We start from the raw sequence: 25,225 nt of genomic DNA on the forward strand, positions 1-25,225 counted from the left end.
TCCATTCAGTTCACATCTTTATACCAATTATTAGTGTATATTTCAAGCTGAGTTAGAAAAACTTCTTTCTACAGTAGATGATGATTAGCAGAGACACCCACAACTGCTCATCGGGCAGAGATAAGAGACCGTGAAATATTCAGCTCTCAATGGACAGATGTATCACACCTGCACACAGGCCAAGGCTCAGGGATCATTGCAGAACAGGAAGGGAAGATTGTAGAGTCAGGGTGGTGAATACCAACAGTGAAAGAGTGTTTGCTGGACATCACAGGACCTCTGTACACAAACATCACAGTGACTGGAAATACATGCAGAAAACTCACAAAGGACGGAGCCAGTGAAAATCCCAGCACGGACCAGGGAAGAGCTCCCTCATAGTGACATCTTGCTGAGAGGTGTTGGCTATTGATGACTACTATGGGAAAGGGTGATTTTCTTAGGAATGTGGCCCCTGAAAGGTGTTGTGTCCATTAGACTCTAATACACCCTGCACCTCCAGGCAGCACCAATGAACTCTTTGGGGAAAACAAAGAAAGCAGGAGTTAGCACAAGAGGATGGGGAGGAAAACTGGGAAGGGATAGAGGAGGAATGGGTGAGGTAGACATGAGGAGTGGATTTTCTCATTAACACTCTATGCTCACATAAGATCCCCAAAGAATAAGAAAGAAAGATTTGTATGCCTTATTTAACAAAGTTGTGAGTCTCTACAGAAAACAATGTGCTACAAAAATACACGTGGGAGAAGCCATTATGTTATAAACCTGCTTTATAAAGTTTTATTACAAGAAAGCAAAGAACAGAGAAACATCACATGAGCACAGACTCTGTACATCACAGGACTATTGACGTGTGTGATCACAGTTACTGCCAGGGAGGTTCACGACATAGAAGTTGGGGTTTTCTCAGGCCACTGGAAGCTAAAGGGAAGCTCCTGTTTAGGTGAGTAGGAGCCAGACAACGATTTCCAGAAGGAAAGGGGCAGAGAGACCCTTTCTCAGGCAGCCTCAGAGACAGAGTCAGGAGGCAGAGCTTGGAAACCTAAATAAAGCTTGCAGCACCAAATGTGAGTGACCCGTGATGTGAGGTCAGAGGATGACAATCAGAAGAGAGTATTGGGGACCCAGGGAGGGGACAGAGGGGAGCAGAGGACTCAGCTTCTCAGCCCTAACGAGAGAGCTGAGGGAGGGGGGAAGCAGGGACAGCACCAGAGCGTCTGGGGAGCAGACAAGCTCAGGCGACAGGGACTTCAGTGCCTGTAGCTCTTCCTGCTGGAGGAGGTGGTGGTGTACTTGATGGTGGAAGAGCTGCCACCAGAGGAGCTGAGGCCCCCGCTGATGCCTCTGCCACTGCCAGAACTGAAGCCACCTCCAAGGCCATGGCTGCTGCTGTAGGAGTAGCTGCTGCCTCCTCCCAGGCCCAGGCTGCTGCTGGCACCACCTGCACTGCCATAGCCGCTGGACATGGTGGACTGCACCACAGCTGTGAAGAGGGAAGAGGGGACGGGGACACTGTGAGCTCGCTCTGTCCAGCGAGTCAGGCACCAGGCAGGGGAAGGGGAGGCGGCAAGCGGTGTACTTACAGATGTTGACGGGTCCAACGCCTTCACCGTTCAGCCTAGAATAGGAACAGAGCAGATGAGAAGGTGAGACCTAGGGAGTCATGACCTCGGTCCCCCTGAACCCTCAGTGTGGGGACAGGTCACAGAGAATCCCTGGTAGAGTGGTCCCTGAAGGGAGCCATTGTGAACACAGCCAGTGCTCCCTCATGCTTTGCTCATGCCTGGCATCATGGAGGTGTCCTCAGGCTGGAGGAGGGGAGCACTCACCTGCACTCCTCTCCTTCAAGCAGCTTCCTGTAGGTGGCGATCTCCACATCAAGGGCCAGCTTGACATTCATGAGCTCCTGGTACTCCTTCAGCAGCCTGGCCATGTCCTGCTTGGCCTTCTGCAGGGCGTCCTCCAGCCCTTCCAACTTGCCCCTGGCATCCTTGAGGGCCATCTCCCCACGCTGCTCAGCTTCAGCAATGGCAGCCTGAAGGTTGGCACACTGGACACAGAAAGAGAGAAAAACAAACTTGTACTGTGCTTCTTTCCAGAGGGTGATTCCAACATCTTCTTGGTCTGTTTGTTTGTTTGTTTGTGTTTCAAGACCAGGTGTTCTGGAACTAGACCAGGCTGGCCTCAAACTCACAGAGATCCACATTCCTCTGTCTCCAAACCAATCCTAGGATTAAAGGCACGTGTAACTACCACCCGGCGAGCCCGAGATCTTTGCTCCCAGTGAGCAGGAGGCTAGAGAACAGGAAACGAAGGGAACATCTTGGTCTGCGCTACCTGCTTCTTGACGTGGTCGATCTCAGATCTCAGCCTCTGGATCATGCGGTTGATCTCAGCGATCTCCTGCTTGGTGTTGCGCAGGTCGTCCCCGTGTCTGCCCGCTGTGACCTGCAGCTCCTCGTACTGAAGACCAATAGAAAACAGAAGATTTATGTGAGTTATTAACAGCAAAACCTAGTTCACTTCTAACTGGACTGCATTATCCATGGTGCTATGACTTTTCCTCAGGAGAAGCTGCGGGAGAGCATGGACTACATACTTCTCTTGGGCACTAACAATGTTCTGTGGGACCTCATGTGGTCCTGTATCCCCAGTAGAGCTCAAATTAAGGTCCTGTGGACCCATGGTAACTTTCCCTCTTCTTCTGGCTTCTGTTGATCCCTGGACTACCCTTCACTATACAACGCAAGTACAAGGTCCATCTGCTCTTACAGGATCCCAGGTTCTCCTTAGTAGATCTCTAGCCTCGGAGGGAATTGCGGTCTTATGGAACTCATTGGGTCCCAGTTTTTCTTCTTCAGGCTCCACCTAAATACTCACTTTCGTCTGGTACCAAGACTCAGCTTCAGCACGGCTCCTCTGAGCAATCTCCTCATATTGGGCCTTGACCTCAGCAATGATGCTGTCCAGATCCAGGCTGCGGTTGTTGTCCATGGAGAGGACCACAGATGTGTCTGAGATGTGAGTTTGCATCTGAGACAGTTCCTACAGAACAGAGTGGAAACATCAGCTTTGGATGTAAGGACTACAGATATTATCAATGCCACACTCTCACTGTGCTAGGGGAAGTAAATAGGGCAGATTGAAAAAGGGAGGACAGAGGGATGGACAGAGACAGATGTAGCTAGACAGACAGAGACAGGGAGAGATGGAAGCAACTTACTGCATCGTAGAGAACTCTCAGGAAGTTGATCTCATCTGTCAGACTGTCTGTCTTGGCTTGCAGTTCAACCTTATTCATGTAGGCAGCATCAACATCCTGACAAAAGAGTCAACAACATGGAATTGGGTTATTTCTCTTGCACAGCAATGTCTGCTCTGTCTCCCTGGCAACCATACTCTGCAATGGACCAGACATGCAAAGCATTCCTCTCCATCAGTAGAGAATCCCAGCAGCAGAGAAACTCAGTCAGCTCACCTTCTTCAGGGTCACAAATTCGTTCTCTGCTGCTGTGCGCTTGTTGATTTCGTCCTCATATCTACAAGAGGGAGGGGTCCGCACATTGTAGTCAGCAGGTAGATGGCCTTAAAGCTAATCTGTGACCCACCCCCCATTTCCACAAATGCAATATAACCAAATCACATCACTGACGAATATTTTGTGTGATTGAATATTTTACTCCGTTTCCCTCCATGGTGCTTGCCTTTAGCTGTTGACAACACTTGCTCATTTCATCTTCATGGCCTAACTATTTTAATTCATGGAGTCCAAGTCTAGGTTTGGGTCTTCATTGCCATGAACTCAGCAAACTGCATTCCATTTTAAACTCACTTGTTCTTGTAGTCCTCCACTGTCTCCTGCATGCTCCTCAGCTCTGAGTCCAGGCGGCCCCTCTCCCCAGTGATGCTGTCCAGCTGCCTCCTGAGGTTGCTGATGTACTGCTCAAACAAAGGCTCCAGGTTCTGTCTCACGGTTTTGGTGCCCTGCTCCTGCAGCAGGGCCCACTTGGTGTCCAGGACCTTGTTCTGTTGCTCCAGGAAGCGCACCTGAAGGCACCAAGTGTGAGAAGTTTGGATTTTGTTCTGTTGTGATCCCTTCATGAGTGTGACTCCTGCCTCAGGCTGTCTGCCTCAACCCATTCAGTGTAGACCCTGGCCCTGGACCTACCTGGCTCTGGGCCTACTAGCGCAATACATAGTGGCCCTCCCAACACCATTTCTCTAAGTAAGGCAGAACTCTCAGGCAGAGCACAGGCAGCCTGGCAGTGACACGCTCTAGTGTGGCGCAATTTAGTTTGGCTGTGATGACTCCAAACTGCCCTGTAGAGACTCCTGCCTCAGTTCAGTCCTCTGTGATGTGATGTGAGGCCTGGGCTCATCTCAGTGTACTGTAATCAGACACCCTTATGGGGTACCCTCTGGAGGAGAGAAACTCTGACCCTGATTGCCAGCTGCTATCTAACTAAGGAGGGGACAAAGTCAGAACAGAGTCACCTAGAGGCAATGGCAGTGACTGAGCAAAGCCTAGAGCATCTTCCCTCCGCCGTTGTCTTTGGCATTCACTCCAAAGCCCACACCTGCTTATCTCTAATGACAGAACTATGTCTCACCTTGTCGATGAAGGAGGCAAACTTGTTGTTGAGGGTCTTGATCTGTTCGCGCTCCTCAGTCCTCACCCGCTGGATGGTGGGGTCGATTTGCAGGTTCAAAGGGGTGAGAAGGCTCTGGTTGATGGTGACCTCTTGGATGCCTCCAGGGGGGCACACGGGGAAACCAGCGGCCCCGTAGCCTCCACCAAAGCCAGCTCCACCACCAAAGCCAAAGCCACTGCCGGCTCCTCCTCCAAAGCCGAAGCCTCCTCCAACTCGGCTGCCATAGCCTCCTCCAATGCCACAGCTGCCCCCTCCGATGGAGATTCTCTTGGAGCTCCCCACACCATAGAGGCTTCTGCTGCCAAAGCCAGCTCCTCCACACACAGCCCCAGAGCCGCCGCTACCCCGGGAGCGGCACACAGACACACTGCTGAAGCCAGAGCGGTTGAGCCCAGGCGCTCTGGCTGAGCTGGCACTGAAGCCACGGTGGCTGGTTTGACTCCTGATGGTGGTTTTGGTAGACATGGTTCCTGGAGTTAGAAGTCTGTGAAGGGGAGAGAGTACAGGGCAGAGCTGAGCGGATGAGCGTGATGGTCTCTGGGCAGCTGCTTATATACAGTGTGGCTGGGCTGGGTCCCGAAGGCGAGCTTGTATAGTGGGAAGGGCCGGGCTTTACAAATAATGAGATCACCTCAAGTTCTAGAAACGTATGATACTTGAAGATTGCTTTTGGCTTTCTTTAGTCATGGAGCAAATTCTCCTGCCTTCCAGCCTTGACTTGATCCGAATACAATGAGCCTGGACGTAAATTCTCTGAAGTCATGAGTTAGTCATCTTCTCAAACAAAAGAGACAAGGAGCTGATCTATGATAATTGTCCCTTCGTTCTGCTTATTTAGACACTCCCTGTGTGCCCCCTCACCACACAGGTTTCCCTCCACCTGCCCCTCCCTCCCTAGCTCTGTCAGATCTCCCTGCAGTCGTAAAGGCGTTTGCCCAATATTCATCTGTAGAAATTGCCAGCTACATACAACTCATTCTTCTGTAGCTTTTGGCTGCTCTTCCTTTTCATCTGGCATGGCCAGCAGAGGCTCTTTGCCTATACAACCCTCCTTTCTTAGGCCAGAGAGTAGATAAGTTGTTTCTTCCCGTGGTGAGCCTAACCATGCCGGTGTCCTACATGTTAAGCTCTACTTGGCTTTTCCCTGAGTACAGAGGCAGACCCCACCTGACCTCTGCAGTTGCTCCATCCTAGCTGCTGCTTCTCTCCCTACTCTTTCCTCTCTCATCAGTCTGATTCTTAAGTAAAACAGTCTTTCCACTTTCTCAGCCATTGCCCTCTGCACTGCATTTGGGACATTTTCTCAGAGCTTAGACTAAAGAATCCCAAAAGAAAAGGACCACAGTCTCCGGGCATCCTCAGGATTTGTCTAACCATCTATCTAGACATTTCTTAGGGATCAGGAATCAGAATTGTTATACATAGGGTGTGTCCAGGAAGCCAAGGGGGCATGCAGATTAATTACTAAAATGGGCATTTACAGGGGTGGCGGTTTCACAAGTCTATTCTCGATTTATTTTTCTAGTCACGTTTCTTGAAAAAGTCAAATTTCAAAGGAAACCTGTGCTTGCTTTGCAGAGGAGCAAGGGTCACTTCTTCCTGCCAATGCAGTAGAAACCATGCATGAGGAATCTGAGCAATTCCAGGTGTGTTGTCTCTGAGAGCAAGTAGCTCGAGAAGCAGCCGTGGGAGGAGAAGCCAACTCCCGCCCTGACCGGAGCCCGTGTAAGGTCCTGTTACTGTTTCGAATTTAGTCACTGCTCTCTGGAACGTTGGGGACCCAGCATCCAGGAAGGTGGGAAGCTCCCGACTGCTCAAAGGTGCTAAGTCAGCGTCTGGCAGGAGAGAGACCTTCCCCAGACAACGGAAGCCGTTGTCTTCCCTCCGCCCTGTTGCACAATGCTTCCCCAAGAATGTGCTTCCACCCAGTTCTGGGAAACAAGTGCATCTCATGGTTCGGAGCACTGATTCTCGCTACCCTCTCGAGTTAGGGGCACTAGGTGTGGTCACTCTGCAAGGTGGGGAAGTCAGTGATGCAACGTGTGTGTATCTTCTCACTTCCCGACTCTATGTATTTCAAAGTCTGCAGCTGCTTCACACTGTGACAACCAAGACTGCAATGTTCAAAGCTGGAAGAATTCGCTTTTCATTCCTTTAAGGAAATCCTTTACCAGCCCCTGGTGCAGAGCATGAGCCCTGGGGTCAGACAGAGCAGGTGCCTGTGTGCTCATGTGCAAACACTGAACTCTTCACGTGTACTTTTCTATGCATAGAGAAGACGTAAATTGTGGCTGTGCCTCCTACGGAGCTGTGAAGCAGAGATGAGAAAATTCCCATGGAAGTCTTGGTGCAGTATATGACACACAAGCTCTCAATGAGGATGAGCTAATTATTGTTATTAGAAAGAAGCACGATGGAGTTTGATGTGGAGGGATCCATGAGAAGCTTTGGAAACTGGAACACAGGTTTAGTATGTATGTGTATGGGGAGGGTATCTGGAGGGCAGCAGGAGAAACAAAGCCATGGTTGTCAAGTTTGTGCCATATTTAGCAAGGACCTGGGAGCCATGTGTCGGAGATTGCCTTGCACCCTCCAGAGCCTCAAGTGACAGCAACAGGACAGGAAGAGTGACTTCCAGCGGGATTGTCAGAGCCCACCCTACTGCCTGCAGGAGCTATGTCTCATGATTAGAGAGCAGGAGTCTGGCTCACGCCCAGTAGGCTCCATTCCCTCTGTTGGGGTCAGGCTACCTGTTTAGCCTCTGCTGGGTCCCTAACTGTGTCTGGCTGTGCGAAGACATGCTGACCTTGGCCAGCACAAGTGACTGTACCATTTTAGAGGTGGTACCCTCAGATGAAGTGTGTTCTTTAGTTGCAGCAGGAACCTCATTTTTAGTCATTGAGCCCATCAGAGTTTGCTTAACCTCAGTCTTCTATCTGACCCCAGGCTCGGCATATGTTCCCGATACCACTGGTGTGGAAAGTGTATTTGATTTTCTGACACAAGCTTGCCCACTGGTAGGCTGGTTATGCAGATTCTAATAATAATAAATTCTAGATGGTTCTTAACCTTCCTAATGTTCTGACCCTTTAATACAGTTCTAGTGCTGTGGTGACCTCAACCATAAAATTATTTTTGTTGCTACATCATAACTGTATCTTGCTACTGTTATAAACAGTATTGTAAATATCTGATATACAGGATACAGAATATCTGATATGCAGCCCCCATGAGAGGGTCTTTCGACCTCCACAGGAATCGAAACCCACAGGTTGAGAACTGAGGTTCTAATATAAAATCCTCACAACTGGGCAGATATTTGAGTAGTTACCAAAATTGACTGTATAATGTCTTTATTTATGAGATTATTAAAATAAAGTAATTCTATTTTAAAATTTTAAATCAAATCTCCTTAGTCACCTGCTAGGGAGCATTCTGAGAACCTGTTCCAATGACTTGGAAGAGTCAGCACACACACATACACACACACACACACCATTTTCTTTTTCTTTCTTTTCTTTTCTCTTTTCAAAAATAGGAACTCATTATGTAGCTTTGAGCTCTAAAGACCAGGTTGGCATTAAACTCACAGAGATCCAACTACCCCTGGCTCTGCCTCCTCGGTGCTGGGATTGAAGGCAAGTGTCTTCACACCTTACTTCAGTATCCATGGGAGCTCTAGACCAGAGGTACCCCTAAAGGGTTTGAGACTTACCTGAGTTCTCCTTGGTGGCCCTGAGTCACGCCCCACAGTCTCACCCCAGGCAGCTCTGTTTCCCAGAGGAGCCAGTGAGGAAGGGCCACCTTTCATAATAAGATGAGAACAAAGGGTGATAGTTTAGACAAATATGTGGGGGAAGAAGCAAGCGGTGTGAGTAACTCAATGGCAGCTGAGCTCCTGCCTAGCCAGCTGCTGAAGCCAGCCTCGCCTCTGTGCTGGAAGAATCCTATTCAGTCCAGCCTGCAGCTGCCTTGGGTGGCCATGGAATGTAGAATGCCCTGTTCCTGGCCAGAGGGTGGCCTGAACTGCTCACTCTGTCCCCAGCATGGAGGTGGGTCAGAGGGAAGTGTTGAAGACTGGGCCCAGGGAAAGTAGCCTCAAGATGATTTGCCTTGTCTTTCAGCCTCCCTGGGTGGAGCCCGTTGACGATCATAGAAGGCTTAGGACTAAGCACGTAATCCCACAAACCACATGGCAGGATGATGCTGTTCCCAGGGAATCCCACAGCCGATCCTTCAGGAGTATCCCAAGAGAAAGAAATACACGTGCAGCTAAGTGCACGTGTTAGAACAGATTCTGCCACTGCAGGGGTGGGACGAGCAGACTGCTATTACACAGCCAGGGTGTCAGGTAATCACTACACCTGATATGCACAAAATTAGGTCTACCTTGTAGTTGCAATTGCACCCTCATACCCCCCTTTTTTGCAGAGAACACACCCCAGGTCACATATCAGAAAACCCGAGTGGTTCCCACTATTGCTGGAAACCAATCTTCAGTAGGAAGAGGTCTCTGAATCCAGTCACCTGTGAAATCCAGATGTCACTACAAGGGCGTTATCCACAGTGGAACTGCCTCAGAACTGTGATCCCTAATCCCCAGATGTTACCCACTGGGAATCTGAAACTGAGATGTGTCCTTAACCTCTTCTTTACAGAGAAGAGAAACATTGTAACTTCCATTTCCACCACCCAAAGTACCATGTGGCCAGAGGGTTCTGGGATGCACCTGCAAGACTGATAATTGCCCTGTGCCATGAGGGACGTGCATGTATGTATGGTTGTAGATGTAGCTCGCTTGTCTTATCAATTGATTTTGGTATCTGTTTGTATAGATCCTTGTTACAGGAGAAACATTTAGAAAATGTTCGGTTCCTTTTTATCTATTTTGCCCTTGTTACACTGAATGTTTAAGGCACTGAGAAGAGCAGAGCTGGGCTTGGGATTGAAAACATGTTTACAAGGAAGGGACAGCTTGTGACCTGTCAGGTCAGAATGGAGAAACTAGCTGGAGGAACACTGCCTTGATCTGAGGCAAAAAGAGATGCTGAAGATTCCAGAGTGGCTGGGGAGGTGGAAAGGGGCAGCTGAGTGGCAGGACCAGGCCAGGGCTGGCCTGGATGAGCAGGACAGGGGTCCTAGCAGAGGTGCCAAGCAGTTTCTGCTTCCCTCATATGGCCAAGATGAAAAAGAGCCAAGTCAGGACTCAAAGGTGCCAGGACGATGTCCAAGGGGAGCGCTCCCTGCCCTCTAATCCCCGCCTCGTTGGTGCTCTGGTTTCCTCACCACTACTACAGGATCCACCTTACTAGATTGTGTGACTTTCAAAAATGTAGTGGGCAGGGGAGACAGGATACTCTAACAAGCTGCCAATGAAATACAAAAGGCAGCTGGCTTGCATAATGGAAGTGGCCAGGTGAAGTTGTCCTAGAGAATCTCACCATAATGCACTCGGCTCCTGGGGGAACTGGGGAAAACACGGCCTTTTGAATGTGATGAGCAATTTCTCCACACTGGGACAACTTTGCAGTAAGCCTACCTGAAGATCTCATAGACACGTTACCTGGCTCCTGAAGTGCAGATGCCCTAGACAGCAACACCCTTACTGTCAGCGCTGGCGTTTCTTGGCATCCAGTGGCTCCCTTCTGCCCTTATGATCTCACCTGAAGCCTGAGGTTGGGATTAACGACAGATCATTGATAACTCTGGCACAAGTCTGTGGCACTCATGTTGCAACTTAAGCCTCTAAGGGCTCGGCCTACTTCCTCCTCCTTGGTCCTTGCCCTCCCTCAGACACTGGAAAGAAATAGCCTGGATTGTTCTAAGCTGGCAAGAGGAACACTCACTGTGATGAGGAAAGTCTGTGCCCTGGAGTCTCTCGAGGACTGGAGAACCTGGATTCTATTCCCAGCACACTTCTTTCTGTCCATCTCCACTGTGGAAACAAGAAATGGGAAATATTTTCCCTTTCTTTTAAAACTACATTTTGCTGAAGTATAAATTATATGTAAAAAAGAATCATGGATCTTAAGTGTGTAGAACTCAAATTATTCTGGTAAGATCATGTGTCTCTACAACCTATAAATCAGAAAAATAGAATATTTATTCACATTACTCTGGAAAATTCCTTTGGGCTCATCCTTGTGAATTCCACTGCTTCATGAAAACATTTGATTTTTCCATCAAATAGCCATACAGTATATATTTACATTATGTAACATATGAATTTATAATTTATTATATTAGTAGATCTATTGTTTGTGTATCTGGGCTCTTTCACTCAACAATGTGTTTTGAGTGTGCTTCGTACTGAGTGGTCCTTGAATACGTCATCTTCGGTTAACACATTTCTTGTTGCCAGAAGCCGCTTGTTCAATTCCTGCCACCCAGACTCCCAAAATAATCACACAAAAATCTGTATTAATTGCAATACTGTTTGGTCAATAGCTTAAGTGTATTTTTAGCTAGTTCTTGCATCTTAATAACCCATTTCTCTTATTTTACTTCTTATTATGAGGCTTGTGGCCTACGAGCAAGGTTCCAGCTGGTGGTTTGCATCTTTCTCCTCTGGTGGCTACATGGCATCTTACTGACTCCACCTTCTTTCTCCCAGCATTCAGTTTAGTTTTTCCACCTAGCTCTACTCTGCCCTATCACAGGCCAAAGCAGTTTCTTTATCCATTAACCAATAAAAGCAACACATATGCAGAAGGACTTCCTACATCAATTCCTGTCCAACAATTCCCGAGATATTTCCAGCCAGGGGTTCCATTGAATAAATGAGAGTTGAACACACCAAAATTTCTAGGAATATAAATATTCACTTTGCATAAATAGATACCTTAAAATGGAATTCATGCACTGACAGCAAATGTATGTGAGTTTTCAAAGGCTATTGCACCGTTTTTGAAAGTAAACTTCCCTTTTTAAAGCAACACTTTGTTCATAACACAACTAAGCAGTGTGCCCCACTGTGGTCACCCTCCAGCCAGGTGGTATGACGGTTACAGTACATGAATCTGCCTGACATGGTGTTACCCCCTAAAGTGCATGATTAATGTTAGGGTCATCCAGCTCTTGTCTCTTCTGTGAGATTTGAAGAATATGCAATGATGGGATTTCATTGATCTAGAAAAATCCTATGATTAAAACCTAAATCCCATGATTCATTTATCTATCCCTTCTGCTTCCTGTCATTGTCAGCTTCTGTTGCTTTGTCTTTCTGAGTCTTTTTCTAGAATGTGATTATAGATGATAGACAGTTGATAGAAGATGGATGGTAGATAGATGATAGGGAAATAGATGATAGATTGATAGGTGATGATAGGTGATTGATGGATAGGTAGATGATAGATAGATAAATAGATAGATAGATAGATAGATAGATAGATAGATAGATAGATAGATAGATATGTTATGTCCAAAGTCCAGGTCCCCAAATTACAACCACAAGACCATATCCAACACAAGAGCAAAGAGCCTTTGTTGCAAGATAGCTTGGGTCCCTCCATCTGTCCAGAATGGCAGGGGCAGCAACAGCAGCAACAGAAACAGACCAAGAGAGACCCCTAGAGATGTGTGTGTGTGGGGGGGGGGGTGTTATAGATGGGAAGGCTTGGGGAATTCCATGTCTACAAGGCTTGGGATTGGCTGCCCACATGGGGTGAGGAGAATTCCAAGTCTACAGGCTTGCCCTCTCTGGGTTAAGGTCAGGAAAAGGTCATGGTACATCTCTAGGCTAGGGGTTACTACTTCCCTAGACTCCTATGGGGAGTCGTGCCTCTAGACTAGAGGTTACTACTTTCCTACTCAGAGATTGGTCGGTTTTTCTTGCTCAGGGATTGGTTGGTTTTATATGTGTGATGGGGTGCAGGGGGTGGGGGAGATGGCTCTGATTTTAGGGCCAAACTGTGTTTTTTCCTCTGGTTCTTTTTATCTTTCTGGCTCCAATTGTTTTTTAACAGGCTAAGATTCTAGAGGCAAAGTTTGTTCTAGGGGCTCTGGTTTCAGATTCAGGGTGTTTTTCTCTGGCTCTGGGTTTAGGGACAAAGTGTTTCTTTCACTGGCTCAGGTTTCAAATTCAGGGTATGTTTCTTTCATTGGATGCTCATGGATTGTATTAGGGCTATGGATCACAGATCTGCTGGAGCCTGGGTCTCTCAGGTAGATAAACAGGCTGATTGATACAGGATAGATAGATAACTAGACAGATGATAGATAGATTGATTGATTGATAGGTGGTAGGTAGGTAGGTAGGTAGGCAGACAGATAGAAAGATTGATTAATTGATGATAGATAAATAGATGATAGATGGAAAGATTGATTGAGTGAGTGGTGATAGATAAATAGATGATAGATGGATAGACAGACAGAAAGGTTGATTGATTTATTGATTGATAATAGATAAATAGATTATAGATAGATAGATATTAGATGCTTCCAACCATAACCTTTTCAGATCAGTTACTTACATTTAGTAATGCATATTTAATTTGTCTTTGTGCATTTCATGAATTAATAGCTCTTTTTAAATCCAGAATAATATTGATTTTCTTGATATGCCACAGTCTGTCTGCTGGCCTTCTGAAGGACATCAGGTAGTTTGGTATTCAGGAATATGGCTGGTTTAAAAGTCCATATGGAGGTTCTTGGATTGTCGGGTACTTTCAGCTCATTTGTGCAAATGCCAGGGACTATGATTGCTGTATTTCTGATGCAAGTATGTTTACCTTTGTCAGAAGCTACAAAAGTCTGTCCCAAAGTGACACTGCCTTCAACCATGACTTCCTCTTGTTCACAGCACTGCCAGCACTAGGTGGTGCCCAGGGTCTGGGTTTGGGCACCATTTGCTTAGCCCTGGTAATATCCCATTTGCACGTCACTGACATATTGTGATATTGAACAGCTCACCTATGGCTATTTGTCATCTGACTATGCATTATCAATACATAATTGAGTGATGTGCCTTCTGTGCTCACTAACACATTTCTATCCAAGTGACTTTCGCTCTTCTCACTAAGCTTTCTTTTAGAGATCTTTGTGCATTTTCTGCAACTGTCTGAATCCCTTTTCTTCCACTCTGTGGCTTGACTACTCATTCTCTTGGTGTTGTTCTTTATGGAATAGAGTTTTAATTTTAATGAGGACCAGCTTATCAGCTACTTCTTTAATATATATCTTACTATATCTACCAACACATTGCCCAAGGTTGTCTGGGTTCTATCCTTTGGTACCTGTAGGGATCCTATACTTTTCCACTTTACATTTTGTGCTTTGAACAATTTGAGTTAAATTTGTGGAAAATTAAAGGTACCTAGGTTGTCGTTTTTGTGAATGAGTATACAGTTGTGGCAGAGCCCCCTGTTTAGAAAGACTTCTTGCCCCACTGGAGTGCCTTTGTGTCTTTGCCAAGGACCTGCTGATTAGACTTCTGTGCAGCTAGTTGGGAGCTCTGTGTTGTGACTCCTTTCCCACCATTTCAGTCCCTTCACATGCTGCATGGCCTCGATGTCAGTGGATTTGCAGTAAGAGTCATTCTTCTGCCTCTGTTCTTCTTTGAGATTGAGCTGGGCTGTTTTAGACTCTTTACATCTGTGTAAAAAGCACTTTGACAATCTAAGCATAATGTACCACTGTGAGTTTGAGATTGCCTTGAATCTATAAAGCTATTTGAGACTATGTCCTTTCAAAGGACATAGTCTCAGTTCAGAACCATGGTGAGTTCTATGTGGTAGCCTTGTACCCCACGTCCTTCTCCTGTCTTCTCCATCATGGCCGTCATCTTTCACGAAAACATTACAAACACATCGAAGACATAGTTGCCATTATAATTTTGAGCAGACTGTGTTGGATCAACGAAAAAGAAAAACACAAAAGCTTTTCCTTTTCCTTTGTTTATTCCTTCTCCATGTTTATTCTTCCCTCAATGAAGGTTTGTTTCTGGCTTCTGCAGTATTCTTACTTAGTGAAGAATTCTGTCAATATTTCCTCCAGGGCAGGACTGCTGGCAGCTCGTCCCACCAATCTTGTTTGTCTAAGGAAGTCTATTTCTCCCTTTCACCTTTTTCCAGTGCTGGGGATGGAGCCCAAGACTTGTACATGAGGGGCAAGTACTGACCACTGACTGAGCCATATTCCCAGCATTTTAAAAGATTCTCCTATTTTGAGACAGGATCTTACCAAGTTTCCCAAGCTGGCTCTGAACTTGCTGTATAGCCCAGAATGACTTCAAATTTGCAACCCTCCTCCCTTGGGCTGATTATGATGGATTTATAGATGTGAGCCACCATACCTGACTGTCTTTCCCTTTCATAGAGAAGGTTTTAAAAAAATACAGAATTTCTATGTTAATGGGGTTTGTTTCCTTAGTGTTGATTGTCTCCAGCCATTCTCTTCCTGACCCATGGGGAAGGAGTTCTCTGCAGAAGCCACATATCTGATTATTGTTCTTTACTCCTTGGTAGGTCATCTGCTTTTTCTCTCTGGCTTCTTCCAAAGCTTTCCTCTTTATCACTGACGTTCTGAAGTGTGAAGTGAGTGTATTGTGTTCCTGTATCTGTGACTTGGTGGCCGTCATTATTGACTCTGGTGTGTGTGTGTGTGGGGGGGTCTTTGTTTGTTTGGTTTTGGTTTCCTCTGTCCATTCCTCTAACCCTGCTCTCTAGGACTCCCGCTCACGTGGGTTACACCTTCTGTGCAGCCGATCTCACAGCAAGGTTTATCATCTTCAGCCCCATTTCCTCCAGGGCCTCTCCTCTGTGTGTGCGCCTTTACGTTTCATTGGGTTTTGTCATTGTCGTCTCATTCCAGAGAGCCCCAATCAAAGAGTTCGTAAACATGCCCTGCCTGGAGCATCCCCCACTTCATCCCAGTAGAACATTGTTTCTTAGCCTCTCTCGTTTCCCTTCTTTCAGATCAATTAGGCTTGCCCGGATCCCAGCAAAATCAGTTGTGATTTAAGCCCTTGTCCGGAACTCCAGAGAGGCAGGCAGTGAAGAATAAAACTCTGAAACAGTTTCTAAAACAATTCTTTTCTGCTCCCCCTGCTGGAGGCATGAGGGGATTTTTTTCTCCAGCCTTCCGTACACAGACTTGGTAGAGCCCCTAGAGGTAAAACTCACTAAAGCAAGGCTGTTTCCCCAGCCTGAGTTGTCTCATGGTACTGAGCTGCCTGTCTGTCAAGCACCCTTTTGATCTTCCTCCTGGTGGCGCTCTCTACCCCAGCAAGCTAAAATTCTCTATCTTTGTCTGCCTGTCTTTCCCTTCTGGGAGACAGCATTTTGCTCTGTGGGCTCAGCTCTCTGCTGCGTGAGGAGGGATTGTTGCCTTTCGTGTGCTCAGCTTTGCGTAAATACCTACAGGTGTGCATGGGTGGGCAAGGCGCTCACAGCTGAGAGGTCATTAGAAACTAGGGCTTGGGACAGTCTTTGGAGTGGGGGCAGTGACTGTCATTCCCCCAACTTCACTACCGCAGAGGCATCTATCTCTTGCTGTGGTTTGTCATCTAGCTTGCTCATGTGCTTCGAGCTGCTACGCAGCCTGGGCGAACTTCTCTAGCATGCTGTGTGTAGCACAGATCTCCGTTGCTTCGGGTTACCTCTGTAAGTTCCACTTTATAGACTTCACTGGTCTGAATCAGAAGGCACGGTTAATTGTCACTTAGGAGGAGTGTAGGGTTGGGTCTCTCATTAAAATACCCTTGGATGCTGTGGCTCAGTCCAGGGCTCTCTGCATGTCCCATGTTAAGTTCTGTTTGCCTGTTCTACTGTAAACCAGGCCTGATGTTAAGCTCAGTGAGGTGCACCTTTTGTCTCAGGCTCACATAGCCCTCATTTCATGGAGTGTGCAAGGAATACTGATAAACCCCGCAGTGAATGGTCCCATTGCACGGTGGAAGAGAGTTACCGTGTGCTTGCTGATGCCAGGCGCCAGCAGGCCCTATCACATTTGTTGACTGCTAGTGATACTTCCCAGGCCTCTGGGGGAGCAGCTCCACCCCGGTAATGATGATATGGGACTCTCCAGAGAAAGGCAAGTGCCAACTCGAGTCTCCGGTCTTGCCATAGTGCATCCACAAACAGGGGAGAGGGGAGGGAGAGGAGATGAAATTGGGGGAAGCAGAATAATGAAACAATATTCCGCAATTTGATATAAGTAGAAATCTCAGCTACTCTGAAAGAATTTGTACAGCAAAATTGATCAAAAACTGTGCTGGTTGGCTTTGGGCCTTGACCATACAAGCCAGGAATTGTAGTCACAGCAGCTGAAATGCTCTAGATGACAAAACTTCGTGGCTTTAGTCCATGCTGGAGTCCAATGACACTTCTACATGGTGGTCCTACTAGACATAAGCAGGGTGCTCCTGCAGCTGCGGGGATTGTAGCCACTGGATTCAAAGGAGAACCAGATTCCCTCTTCTAACGCATCAGACCTATTGATTCCTAAATGTCCCCACAATCATATTGTCTCTTAAAATACCTAAATTTGAGTGAATAGATTAAGTCTTTGACACCTAGAAACTTTTTTTTTGAAAGAAATGGACTTCGTGGGCCTTCCTTTCCAAGTCAAAATAGCTGCATCAGTGTTACTGAGGCAGACACTCTGATGGTTTGCTTCACGGGATCTACCTAGGGAAGAGAGAGGTTCCACCCACTCCAAACGGCATAGCTGGGCCTCTGTGTATACTTGGAAAGAACGGATTGTTCTGCACAATAGAGTTCCACAGCCTTAAGGTCATAACAATAAAGTACCTACAACAAACACTGCTGAAAGTACTGACTCATCAGCCCATACCTCTCATGAGTTTGGCTCACAACACTCTATTCAGGGCCTATTTTAACAGCCTTCATCTCTGAAGGCTCACTACATGGCTTCCCAGGCATCCTTAAATGGGACTTATTTTAGACATTCACTTGTTCATGAGTGCAAGGGAGCTCACCTAAGAGGGAATGCCAGCACCACGCAGAGGCCCTGGCATCTCAGGTAAATCACCAGTGTTACTTGGTGAACTGTGAAGTACTACATCCCTGGCACTGACACAAAATGCCTGTTGACTCTCTTGGTACCCATGATGTTAGAAAATCCCAGCATCTTTTTAGGCCTTTTGGAATTCTGTGCCAATGGAGTCTTTATTCAACCTCAGTTGAACCCATTTGCCCATCTATCTGTTCCTTACCAATCAGACTGCCTTAAGTAGCCCCCACTTCAACACAGGGCTCTAAATCTACCCTGGTGTGACTCTGGACACTCCCCTTTGTGCCCTGCAGAAACAGCCTCCCTGCCTCCCCGACCTGTGGACCACCCATGGTGCCACTCCCCCTTTCAGAGTACTCGTTGGGAATCAACAAAGAAACCAGGCACACCTGGACAGGACCCACCTTGAGGTGTCTTAGGTGATCGTAGACCTGGAGAAAACCATTCTACTTGGAGGCTTATATTATAAAAGCATTTTATTGAACACACTCTGGAGAAAGTCAGAACAAGAAGTAAGGTGGGTTTCAGGGTAAGAATTCTGTTTTGGTGGCTGCCATTCTGGAAAACATGGGATATCTGTGTCATCGAAGAGCATCTATAGGTGCCTAGAAACTGACTCGCAGCACAATGTAGAACTGTGGCCTGGGAGGCCAGAGGTTGGGATTCATTGCCTCCTAGGAACCAAAACCATGTGGTTCTGCGGTAGGCTTGGTCTAGACTACTCTCCAGAAAGAGCAGGCCTGGGTGACTGCCTAGAGGAAGCAATCTCCGTGGGCCTGGGGCTGCCCATGAGGGCCAGGGTCTTGCAGCAGCTCTTCTTAGCTCTTGAAGCTCCTCCGGGAGGAGGAGGTGGTGGAGACAAATTTGACACTGGAGCTGCTGCCCCCACCGCTGCCAAAGCCCATGCCCCGGCCACTGCTTGCACTGAAACCAGAGCCCCCGACACTCAGCCCACCACCCAGACCAGTGCCCCCGCTGCTGCTAGAGTAGTAGCCTCCACCACCTCCTCCAAGGCCACTGCCGAGGCCACCGCCAAAGCCGCTGCCGCCAAAGCTGCCACCGCCGCCGAATCCCAGGCTGCTTCCTCCGTAGCCAGAAGAGACACTGTTTGTGACAACAGCTGTGGAGAAAAGAGGAATGGGTGAGGAGGGTCTCTCAGATTGAATCCACACAGCTAACATGTTTGATCCTGCCTGGGTAGAGTGTATACCTGACCTTTTTACAAAGTAACAGAATGAGCCAGAGCTAAGTTCTAATAACTTAGAAGAGCTAAGTTATTCATCTGGGGTCCTTGACAGAAAAATGATGACACCAGAGGCAAGGCATAGGGCCAGGTACTTGGTAGAGGCAAGTATTAAGAACAAAACTCAATGTGTATGAATCCTATAGGAGGTCGGGTGGAGCTGCATCACCACATGCCCTGCCTGTGCTGTCCCCCCACCACCTGCTGCTCACTGTCTGGTGATCATTTATTGGCATGGGGAATGTCTGCCATCTACAAACAGCGGGCTTTAGAGTTGATCTAAGTTACTTACAGATGTTGACTGGTCCAACTCCTTCTCCACTCAGCCTGAAAGACAAAAAGTTGGGATAAGAGTGAATCAAAGCTGTCATTGTCATGATTAGGGTCACCCCAAAGCCAGGTCCCTGCATATTTCTAAATTCCTGTAAGTTAGAAAAGATCATGCTTTCTGGAAGGATTTGGCCTGAGAAGAGGATGTGGCCCAGAGCCAAGCTGTCAAAGGAAGACTCTAATCCCTTCTCCTCCACCCAGTTCACGGAAGGTGTACAGAAGCTGCAGCGATGATGATGTGGCAATGAGAAAGCAGGCTTTGCCATAGGATCCTGCGTTCCGCAGGGGACCTCGAGCCAGAAGGAAACTCACGGTTAGCAATGCCCGTGTCAGAAAAAAATGAAGAATACACAATAGTTTGAGAACCCAGAGGAAGTGAGCTTCAGTCAGCTGGAGAAGTCATGAAAGGCATCCCGGCGGTGGAGGAGACTAAGAATGAAGGAGTGTGGCGTGGACACCAAGGTCTAGGAAAGAGCATGAGCAAAGCGGAAGGAAGACGCCGTGCAGGACACATCTGCTGGGGTCCTTAGCTGATCCCCGAGGATGGCGTGGGGAGTGAATCAAAGACACCAGTCAAAGCCCGTGGTCCACCCCATGCCAGACTGAAACTGGATGGTGTTCAGCCATTTGTTTGTGCATCTGGCGCCCTCCATCACACTCTCCTCTCTCAAAGCAAAGGCCTTCTCAGGCACGATGTCTGCCCACCTGCACTCCTCGCCCTCCAGCAGCTTCCTGTACGTGGCGATCTCCACGTCCAGGGCCAGCTTGGTGTTCATGAGCTCCTGGTACTCGCGCAGCAGCCGGGCCATGTCCTGCTTGGCCTTCTGCAGGGCCTCCTCCAGCTCGGTCAACTTGTTCCTGGCATCTTTGAGAGCCAGCTCTCCACGCTGTTCTGCATCCGCAATGGCATTCTGTAGGTTGGCACACTGTGGAGATAAAAGGAGCAGTGGGGACACTTTGGTGGCTGAACTGTCCTAACTGTCCGTTTCTGAGAGTCTAAGGCAGATATACCAAACCTGGGGCCCTAGAAAGAATCCAGTACATCCTGGATATTATAAGTGGTGAAATACGGCAGATTGTAAATTGTTCCAGCTTAGTGTACACATGCACACATGCATGTGTGTGTATGTGTGCATGCATTCATGAGTGTGTGTCAAATGCAAAACAAAAGATGTCTTCCTTCGTAAGTCCAGGACCCCCTTGTCCTCTTTTAATTTCTCCTTACCTGCTTCTTGACATTATCAATCTCAGATCTCAGCCTCTGGATCATCCGGTTCATCTCCGAGATCTCATGCTTGGTGTTTCTCAGGTCGTCGCCATGCCGGCCAGCCGTCTGTTGCAGCTCCTCATACTAATGCCACCAAAAGAGAAGGAAAAGACAGTAACACAGGGTGAGATACACTTCCCCAAGTCCACAGGCAGGAACTGTCGAGAGTGGTAAGTGGTGGAGTCCTCTGGGGTCTGGGGCTGGTTTGGGCCTTTGCAAGATGGAGCTAATCTTAAGTAACTTCTTGAGAGTCTTGGCTCTCCTACAGGTACTGCCATGAAACTCTGCCCAAGTTCCTGGGTTTTGTGGAGACCAGATAGCTGGCTCCCCTGCAGTTTACTCCAAGTGGCCTCAGCAATCCTGGGAGTCCTGTCCTTAGCACTGCTAGGACCTGGAATCCTGGACAATACCTCTAGACAGCAACAGCCTCGATATTCACCCAAGCACCCACCTTGGTCTGATACCAGGACTCAGCCTCTGTTCGGCTTCGGTTGGCAATGTCCTCATACTGGGCCTTGACTTCGGCGATGATGCTGTCCAGGTCCAGGCTGCGGTTGTTGTCCATGGACAAGACCACGGATGTGTCTGAGACATGTGTCTGCATCTGGGACAGCTCCTATAGGGACACTTGAAGTCAGTCATCTGATCCTGTTATTTAATGTGAGTTTCATTGAAATCTCCCATTTATTGTATCATAATAAAGCACCCACAGGAGAAATTTAGGCTAATTGCTTACCGCATCAAAGAACATCTTCATGAAGTTGATCTCATCCATCAGGGCATCGACCTTGGCCTCTAGTTCCACCTTGCTCATGTAGGCAGCATCCACATCCTAAAGAAATAGCGGTGGTGGCCATCAAACAACCTGCACCTGCCTTAAATGGCTCCACCCCCAGGAGAGCACAGCCCAGGGCTATGGGTTCTCTTCACCACACATACCTTCTTCAGCATGACGAACTCGTTCTCAGCGGTGGTACGTTTGTTGATCTCATCCTCATACCTGATGGTAAAGGGACAGGAAGCATTGGTCAGGTGGTCAGGGCCAGGTAAAGGGTCTCTGTGCAGTCATGTGAGCATGCTTCCACACTAGAAGGAGTCTGTTCACATCTCACAGGCAGACAAGTGGGCCACCATGAGACCTGGGCAAGTCCTTACCCTGTGAGATGCTGCCTTCTTGGAAAGTGCCTACCAAATACTCATCTAGTATCACTACTATTACTTGGTTCAGCAATGATCCTGCAGGAGTGGGCGTGTAGCTCAGTGACAGAGTGCATGCTTAGCATGCAAGTGAGTTCACTGAGTTCACTCTCCAACACCACCAGGAATACACAAAGAAATAAAACACTAGTGGCCCACAGAAGCAGGGGCCAATTGGTGTGGCTAAGGGAATTCTTGGAGCCACCCAGCAGGGTTCTGTCATCAGTTCCTCTTTGAACGGAAACTATCAAGGGCTACGCTTCATGTTTTGAGGGCACTAAGAGGAGATCCTCAAAGAGGGAAGGTTCCAGGACAGCCAGTTCACCAGGTGGTGCTTGGGGCACACACTGCTACCCAGGCAGGTGGGTAAGTGCTTTGGAGCGGAGCCAAGCCTGGGATCGGAACTTTCTAGCAGAGGCTTGGAGCTTTGTCTTAGTGGTGTAGTGTGCATGCTCCTCACCTGCGGGAAAGACAGACACCTCGGCCCAGCTATGGAGCAGATCTGGTGCAAGGGAGACCCCCAGGGCCTCTTCCATCACACTACAACTCACTTGTTCTTGAAGTCCTCCACCAGATCCTGCATGTTCCTCAGCTCTGAGTCCAGGCGGCCCCGCTCTCCCAGGACTCCATCCAGCTGCCTCCTGAGGTTGTTAATGTACTGCTCAAACAGAGGCTCCAGGTTCTGCCTCACGGTCTTGGTGCCCTGCTCCTGCAGCAGGGCCCACTTGGTGTCCAGGACCTTGTTCTGCTGCTCCAGGAAGCGCACCTGGAGGGGGCCGAGTGTGAGAGGGAGAAGTTTCAGCTTCTGTGACATTTCTACTAGGGTACCACTTGTCACATGCCGTCCCACCAAACCCTGTGTTCAGTGCCTGGCCTGTGACCTGTAAGGGACAATCGTCATGGACATGCTCAATATCCTCCCTCTAGGGAGGGTAGTTCCCTCATGCAGGGCACAGAGAGCCCGGTAGTGACTGGCTGGAGTGTGGTCCAATTCACGAGGGCTTAAGAGGCTCCCAGACTGCCCAAGAGACACCTCAGCCTCTATGCAATCTGGTTATCAGAGGCCTGAGCTCATCTCAGCACACTAGGATCAGATACCCTTAGGGGGTACCCTCTGGAGGAGAGAAACTCTGACCCTGATTGCCAGCTGCTATCTAACTAAGGAGGGGACAAAGCCAAGACAGAGTCACCTAGAGACAATGGCAGTGACTGAGCAAAGCCTAGAGCATCTTCCCTCCACCGCTGTCTTTGGCATTCACTCCAGAGCCCACACCCGCTTATCTGCCCTGGACAGAACCACATCTCACCTTGTCGATGAAGGAGGCAAACTTGTTGTTGAGGGTCTTGATCTGTTCGCGCTCCTCAGTCCTCACCCGCTGGATGGTGGGGTCGATTTGCAGGTTCAGAGGGGTGAGGAGGTTCTGGTTAACGGTGACCTCTTGGATGCCTCCAGGGGGGCACACGGGGAAACCCGCGCCCCCATAGCCACCACCAAAGCCAGCTCCACCACCAAAGCCAAAGCCACTGCCGGCTCCACCACCGAAGCCAAAGCCGCTGCCGGCTCCTCCTCCAAAGCCAAAGCCGCCTCCAGCACCAGCACCAAATCGGTTCCTGAAGCTGCCACCGCCGGAGCTGAATGAAATCCTTTTGGAGCCCCCCACATTGTACAGGCTCCGGCTGCCGTAGCCACCTGCTCCATAAGCACCCCCAAGGCTGACTCTGCCACCACCACCACCACCACTGCGGGACACCGAGCTGAAGCTGGTACGAGAGACAGATGGGGTGATGGCAGAGGCGGCGCTGAAAGAGCGGCTGCCCCCACTTCGGAAGGACACACTTGACTGGCGAGACATGATGGTTGTCCCTGAAGGAGCAAGAGCACTGGGCGCTGGGAGTGGGGAGGTGCTGGAAGGTCGGCGCTCAACAGGACGCTGTGGGTGGCTCTGATACTTAGGAGCTTCAAGGCCCCTTTTTATCCACCTTAGAAGTGGGCTGGGCAGCAGAGCTGTCGAGCTGTGAATGATTAGTGGGCTGGGCATGCCCGGGGGGCAACTGTGAGCTCACCCAACACACCTGCACAGTGGTGTGGGGCAAAATGCTCCTCCCGGCAGCCTCTGCTCAGTAAGAAATAACCCTCCCTTGCAGCGCTGGTATCCTGGCAGTGTGTTGGGGGTGCTGCCAACTGTCTCTTGTCACCACAGGATCTGGGTGCTGTGTATAGCCTAGAAGGATGCCGGGAAGTAAGGGGCATTTGCCCATCGCTGCTGACCTAGAGATCCTTACAGAATCAGTGACTGTCCACTGCCCCAGCCTGGTTCCTGCTGCCTTACTAGTTTAGGGGATCTGGGCCGTCAGTGGGGCAGAGTGGGTTTCCCATCTGCCAATTATCTGCTCTTCTTACACTTGGCTGTGCAGGCGGGGTTACAGAAACCTGAGCTTTTGCAAGGCAATCTATGGCTTCGCATTTTGGGTAATGTTCCAGAGAAGTGGGGTCCAGCCCTTCACTGCACTGTGCTTTCTTTAAGAGAGGTTCATTTACCCCAGATACCACTGGGCAGATTCCCCTGCAAGATTCAGGCCAGAAAGGTCCCTCAAGCCCTCAGCTTAAAAGCCAGAGCACCTAGGTCCTCTCACCAGGGCTGTTCACCATTGAGTTCTCTTTAAGGCCAGACCCACTCTCCACAGTTCCTCCTAATTCAGCTTTCTGTGTGCGCCCTTGCTGTTCTTTCTCCTGGGCAGGCCCATGTGGGAACTTAATAAACCAGAAAACCCCACTTAATCCTTTACAAAAAAAAAAAAATCTTGATACTGAACTGGCAGCCATGTCTCTCTTTGTGGGGAGCTGCTCTGCTAGCTTCCCTGGTACCCCCCAAGCTCTGTTCCAGCAAGTTCTCAGTTATTCCACCAGGGAAGAAGTGAGTCATCGTATCTGTTGATACAGGCTGAAGGCCGCCGCAAACACATACCTGCAGGAGTTTCTAATCTCTCCAGGAACATGTTGAGAATCGGCAGGCCTGTTATAACGGGGAACCACCCTGTTCCAAGCAGAGGGAACTGCTGTGTTTCCTCTCCCTCCAGCCCAAAGCCTCCTTCACGGCCAAAGGAATGGAAAATGGAATTTTAAGTCTGCAGACTAACTGCCAGAGAGACTAGACAGAGCAAGTTGGGGGGACCAGGCGGCTGGCACAATAGCCTGTCAAAGCATGCTGGTATCACCTGTAGCTCCATTTGAAGGAAAGGGGATTCAGATTCTAGCAAATGCCGGTCCCAAGCTATGCCCTTGTCATTCTGGCTCAGGATTTGAATGGATCCCCTCTCTGACCCCTCCCACAGAAGAGCAGGGCTCTTGACCCCTGTTTGTCTGAAGCAGTGAGAGTAGTGAGAAGTGCTGTGGGGCCATGTTCTCAAGAGATCAGGAAATAGACAAAAGAATCTCTACACCAGGCCTAACGCTGCCTCGAGGAAGCCAAGGCTGTGGGCAATAATTCTTGAGAGCCAAGGGTCTGTTGAGATGGTGATGGATCACCAGGGGCTGGACTGAGAAGCCTGCTAATAGATGATCCT

The 25,225-nt window shown here is 48.7% G+C and overlaps 2 protein-coding genes across 2 annotated transcripts; both read right to left on the reverse strand.

The window, feature by feature from the left end:
- Positions 1-752: 752 nt before the first annotated feature.
- LOC148119038 (keratin, type II cytoskeletal 6A) lies at positions 753-5,174 on the reverse strand. The gene is made up of 9 exons (XM_087899328.1): positions 4,611-5,174; positions 3,833-4,047; positions 3,479-3,539; positions 3,224-3,319; positions 2,881-3,045; positions 2,338-2,463; positions 1,830-2,050; positions 1,584-1,618; positions 753-1,483 (listed from the first exon to the last, which is right to left on the reverse strand). The coding sequence occupies exons 1-9, from the start codon at positions 5,115-5,117 to the stop codon at positions 1,251-1,253; spliced, it is 1,659 nt and encodes a 552-aa protein (XP_087755454.1). The 5' UTR covers positions 5,118-5,174; the 3' UTR covers positions 753-1,250.
- A 12,908-nt stretch (positions 5,175-18,082) lies between these two features.
- Krt5 (keratin 5) lies at positions 18,083-23,614 on the reverse strand. The gene is made up of 9 exons (XM_048449600.3): positions 22,969-23,614; positions 22,213-22,427; positions 21,404-21,464; positions 21,201-21,296; positions 20,916-21,080; positions 20,423-20,548; positions 19,903-20,123; positions 19,160-19,194; positions 18,083-18,744 (listed from the first exon to the last, which is right to left on the reverse strand). Exons 1-9 carry the CDS (start codon positions 23,512-23,514, stop codon positions 18,443-18,445), a joined length of 1,767 nt encoding a protein of 588 aa, XP_048305557.3. The 5' UTR covers positions 23,515-23,614; the 3' UTR covers positions 18,083-18,442.
- Between the last annotated feature and the right edge of the window lie 1,611 nt (positions 23,615-25,225).

Source organism: Myodes glareolus, chromosome 19, assembly GCF_982192425.1.
Source record: "Myodes glareolus chromosome 19, mMyoGla1.1, whole genome shotgun sequence".
Lineage (NCBI taxonomy): Eukaryota > Metazoa > Chordata > Mammalia > Rodentia > Cricetidae > Myodes > Myodes glareolus.

Excerpts from the sequence above, each read along its gene's own strand:
- LOC148119038 (XM_087899328.1), bottom strand. The coding sequence starts at position 5,117 with ATGTCTACCAAAACCACCATCAGGAGTCAAACCAGCCACCGTGGCTTC. Across the intron at positions 2,464-2,880 it reads AGTCTTGGTACCAGACGAAA|TACGAGGAGCTGCAGGTCAC; the intron begins GTGAGTATTTAG and ends ATTGGTCTTCAG. Across the intron at positions 1,484-1,583 it reads CGTTGGACCCGTCAACATCT|CTGTGGTGCAGTCCACCATG; the intron begins GTAAGTACACCG and ends CCCTCTTCACAG.
- Krt5 (XM_048449600.3), bottom strand. The coding sequence starts at position 23,514 with ATGTCTCGCCAGTCAAGTGTGTCCTTCCGAAGTGGGGGCAGCCGCTCT. Across the intron at positions 20,549-20,915 it reads AGTCCTGGTATCAGACCAAG|TATGAGGAGCTGCAACAGAC; the intron begins GTGGGTGCTTGG and ends TGGTGGCATTAG. Across the intron at positions 20,124-20,422 it reads TTGATAATGTCAAGAAGCAG|TGTGCCAACCTACAGAATGC; the intron begins GTAAGGAGAAAT and ends TTATCTCCACAG.